General features: G+C 37.7%; 1 protein-coding gene across 1 annotated transcript; it reads right to left on the reverse strand.

Moving 5' to 3' along the window:
* Positions 1-603: 603 nt before the first annotated feature.
* On the reverse strand, positions 604-3,081 carry LOC113071773 (tripartite motif-containing protein 16-like). The gene is made up of 4 exons (XM_026245076.1): positions 2,735-3,081; positions 2,420-2,482; positions 1,504-1,551; positions 604-1,299 (listed from the first exon to the last, which is right to left on the reverse strand). The coding sequence occupies exons 1-4, from the start codon at positions 3,018-3,020 to the stop codon at positions 779-781; spliced, it is 918 nt and encodes a 305-aa protein (XP_026100861.1). The 5' UTR covers positions 3,021-3,081; the 3' UTR covers positions 604-778.
* Positions 3,082-4,718: the final 1,637 nt, after the last annotated feature.

A 4,718-nucleotide genomic window follows, 5' to 3' on the forward strand; every position in this document is an offset into this window, starting at 1 on the left:
AGTAGACTTTGGACCACTAGGCAACGGATTTCTTCCACAAATAGGCTATATATCATTACCATTGTAAAAAATATAAACGGTAACAGATTCTTTTCTCCGATTATGGCATCCTCCATTCACCGTTTGTTGACATGTGTTAATGCCACGTATAAAGACTTTGCTGTTGGCCACTTCAAAGTTCCTGCTGCCGTTGTGTGAATGCAACCAAGAAAACATCCACAGGGAGAAACTGGTTCTCTAGGAACCACACTGCTGGCTAGTTCCTAGAACTAGCTGGTGCGAAAGCCCCTAATAACAGGGTCTTCAGTAATGAAGGGAGTACAATCACACTCATATAGACACTCTTATAGAGTGAAGATGAAAAAAAAATGACGTATTCTCTCTGTGCCCTTTTATACTAAAGTCGTGCTGATTGTGATGTCCAATGTTGTTGTCGTGTTTACACATGTGCTTCAGACACAGCTGAAGGTGTTCCCCATAGTGACCGCTCGAGGATGCATTTTAAAATCCCTCAGAAGGGAGGTGATTTCATCAACATAAATGCAGGTTCAGAAAAGCACAGAAACACATATTCACTCAGCAGGAATCACACACTAACCTTACTGTCTATATGAGGATTTATTACACACTTTAATTCTGTGTTAAAATGTTTTTTCACTGACAGAAGTTCAGCTGCAGTATTAATGTTTAGAAGAGACCTAACAACATCTCACTGTAACTGACTTATCAAGCAGCTCAATGGATTATGGGTAGAATCTCGTCCATCTATTCTGATTCATCAACACAGTTTCACTGACGATCCAGGACAAACATAAATCCCAGGATAGAGCGGCTGAGTGAATGTGGTCTGGACTGTGTGGATGAGGCTCATTGTGTCCGAGATGCTGTAGTATGACAGTATTCCTGCACTGTGATCCACATAAACTCCTATTCTACTGCTGATGGGTCTCACAGGGAGACCAGTTTCTATCTTATTGTGACAGAATGAGTATTTAGAGGGAAAACATGACAAACTCCACGACTGATCATTACGTCCAAACAAACACTCATCACCCGATCGCTCCCTTTCGATGCTCTTATATGACACTGATATAAATACACTAAATCCACTCCACTGCAGCTCCCAGTAACTGCGTCCACACATACTCTCTCTGCACAACACCTGGCACAAAATCTCAAATCTGTCTGGATGCTCAGGATACAGCTGGACTGTGCAAGTATGAGTAATCACTCTGTTGCTCTCAGACAGACGAAGGTTTTTATTCACGGTGTTCAGATCCAGAGTGAGATGATGGGAATCTGAAGGAGATAAAACACATCAGAATCAGGAATTATGAATCTGTTTGATCTTTTCATGTGGTAGACCTCAGTTCAGTATATCATCAATGTCTCAGTACAGATAAACAGATATATCATTTACATCATCAATTACAAAAAGTCTTCTTTATCTTTCTACAGGAAGAGCATGGACATGCAGTGAGATTTTCTGCTTGTGGTTCTTACATTGTAGGAAGTCGTTCCTGGTCCTGGGAACAATGCTGATGAATGTGACTGTGTAAATGAACAGACATTATGAGTGTGATTCTCATATCAAGAGAAAATAATCCCATCAATTCCTAAGACATTTCTAGTTTAATGATCTCCATTATGTGAGAATGTACTGGTTTCTGAGAGCAGATTAATCTTCAGGACTTTACCTCTGTCTGAGATCTTTTTGAGCTGCTCCATGCAGAAATTTGCCAAGACAAAATTCAAAGGCATATATTTTGAAAAATGTCTGCTTTTTACAGAGCCCAAATCATTATAACACAAGAATACTTTAATTTAGTTATCAGTGTGATCTGGAGTCTGTATGCATAGGCTGATCAATGGTTGCTCTGTTCATCATACATTGATATCACTTCAGTAGACTGGATTACTTTGCGTAAACAATTGTATTATATGTCAGTCTAATTATGTTTTTTAAACCACTTCTTATATAATGTCTTAATATCCTATATATATTTTATAATGTCCTATATGTGGCCCTGGACCACAAAAACCAGTCATAAGTAGGGAATGAGGATATATTTGTAGCACTAGACAAAAATACCTTGTATAGGTATATATATATATTGATTAGTAATATGCACTGCTAAGGACTTACTTTGGACAACTTTATAAGTGGTTTTCTCATTACTTAGAGTCTTTTTGCACCCTCATATTCCCGATTTTCTAATCAAATATTGTCCTATCCTAACAAACCACATATCAGTGGAAAGCTTATTTATTTTCCAAATTTAAAATAAAAATGTACCCTTTGACTGTTTTTTGTGTTTTGTCCTGCAATTGTTGCTTGCATTTTTACTTTCTCTGCAAAATACCCAAGGAGTCCATATGACTACAATAAGAAGAAAACCAGACAGAGATCAGTATTTACCTTTGATCGGTTTTAATTTGGCTCCAACAGGGGCAGGATCCTCAATACTGATATCAGCCTGAGCTGTGAGAGAGAGAACCATTTCAGAATTAAAGTATAGTGACATTAAACCACACAAGCACATCAAAAGCTTCAGCTCATAGCCAACATTACATTTATTCTCGAAACGTTCATTCTGTCAAACACCAATTATAGAAAGGATTATATTTGATAAATTAAAAGGACCTTTTATAATTTGAAAAATCTATTCTTTAGTTTAAATTTATTTGTATTTTCATGGCACAGTTAAATTTCAGTTTCACTGTAACATGTTACCTTGCTTGAGATTCTTCTCTAACTCTTCAGCCACATGGTTCTGGTTCATCTTCCTCAGGATGTCCACCGAGATCTTCACAGCTTCTTCTGGTCCAAAACGCTTTGTCATCAGATCCACTGTGTCAGGTGCATCTGCCTTCTCCAGATCAGTGGCTGAAAAACTGTAATGATTCTTTAAGCGCCATTTAAACCTCTTCAGTTGATCTGTGCCTAGATCATCCACCGCAGCCAGAAGCTGCTCTGAAATAGATGCCATCACCCTTTGGCTCTGATTCACAGATGCCATCACTTTTCATTGATTCATCCCTACAGGACAAACTGCTGAAAAAAAAGAGAAAAAAAAAATCCTTCAGGAGGGTTCGTTCAACCAAACATGAAAATTCTGTCAATAATTACTTACCTGGATGTCATTCCAGATGCCAGATGCCATTCCAAGGCCCAGAAAGGACATCAATGAAATAGTCCATCCATGTGATATCAGTGGTTCAACCATAACTTTATGACTCTACAAGGATATACTTTTTGAACGCAAAGAAAACCATTTATTTTTTATTTTTAATGTGGCACTAATATGCCATTGTATAAAACCACTGATTGTATTTCACAGGCTCGCCTGCCCATCCAGTTCTGATGGTTAATGGTAAACGAACTTGACTTGCTCTCTTTAATGGAGGCTCAAACACGAGGCTCGACTTGAGCAACAAGTTCAACCCCCCATTACGGTACTACACAGAGGGAGAAAAACTGAAATACAGGAGGAAATGGGAAGGTGGAAGGATGCCTGAACAACTGACCCTGGAACGGTGCTATGAGAGCTGCTTATGTTGGCTCGTAATGATGACAGACAGGAATGATTGATCAGGCTCCTCCCAAACTTACGTTTGGAACTTAATATTCTGTCTAGATAAGAAGTCACTAGCATCCCTTTTAAACAGCTTGTCAAAATGTGGTGGGTGTGGTTTTACTATGGTGGGCATAACTCCATTCAGACTTTTGTCACCACTGAGTGAGGACCCTGCTTATTGCAGGCACTGCTTAATATACTCAGCTCTTTTACTTCTCTTACCAAACAAAACTTGTTCAGCAACAAACTTTATTTTTTTATTGAAATGTTACAAGATGTTAACAACTGCCTTATGCTATTGTTTAGATATTTCACCCATTACTCTCTCACACGCATGCATCGTGGTACTGTCGAGAATGCCTATAGAAGACGGACACAGAAGAAATTAAATTTTGAAGAAAGTCATTCTTTTGTTTTCTTTGCACACAAAAGGTATTCTTATATTTTAATAAAATTAAGGTTCAACCACTGATGTCACATGGATTATTTTTACTAATGTTCTTACAACCTTCCTGGGCCTTGAACGTGGTATAGTTGCTATCTATGCAAGGTCAGAAAGCTCTCAAAGTTCATCAAAAATATCTAGTGTTCCAAAGATGAACAAAGCTCTTTCGGGTTTAGAATGTCACAAGGGTGAGAAATTAACAACAGAATTTATAATTTTTTTTAGGTGAACTATCCCTTTAATGAGCACGGACACTATTTTGATGCACAACGTCTCAAAACTGACTGATAATGAAACTCTAAAAAACAATTTGTTAGTAATAGGTCAGTATTTTACAACTTACCATGAAAAAATGAGAACATTTGTTGCCGTCTTGTTCCACCTCTGAACTGGCACGGTGAGAAAAACTCAAACTCATCTCTTTATCAATCAGTGAAAACTGGTTTTTCAAGAGACACAAGAGAAGATCCGGGCCAAAATGAAGTCTATTGTCAAACTCACGTACATTATTATCTGACGTATGCAGTTGTCTGGTTGAAATAGATTGAGCGATTATGGCAGTAAAAAGACACACTACTAACCTAGAAATTAACAGTTGTCAAAAGTGACTTACTCATAAAAAAAAAAAAAAAGTTTAGTAGTTTCTCATGACTCTAATCCATTAAAAAATTTAAATATGTCGTCCTTTTCGTTGT

The sequence above is a fragment of the Carassius auratus genome, unplaced genomic scaffold, assembly GCF_003368295.1.
Source record: "Carassius auratus strain Wakin unplaced genomic scaffold, ASM336829v1 scaf_tig00008094, whole genome shotgun sequence".
NCBI lineage: Eukaryota > Metazoa > Chordata > Actinopteri > Cypriniformes > Cyprinidae > Carassius > Carassius auratus.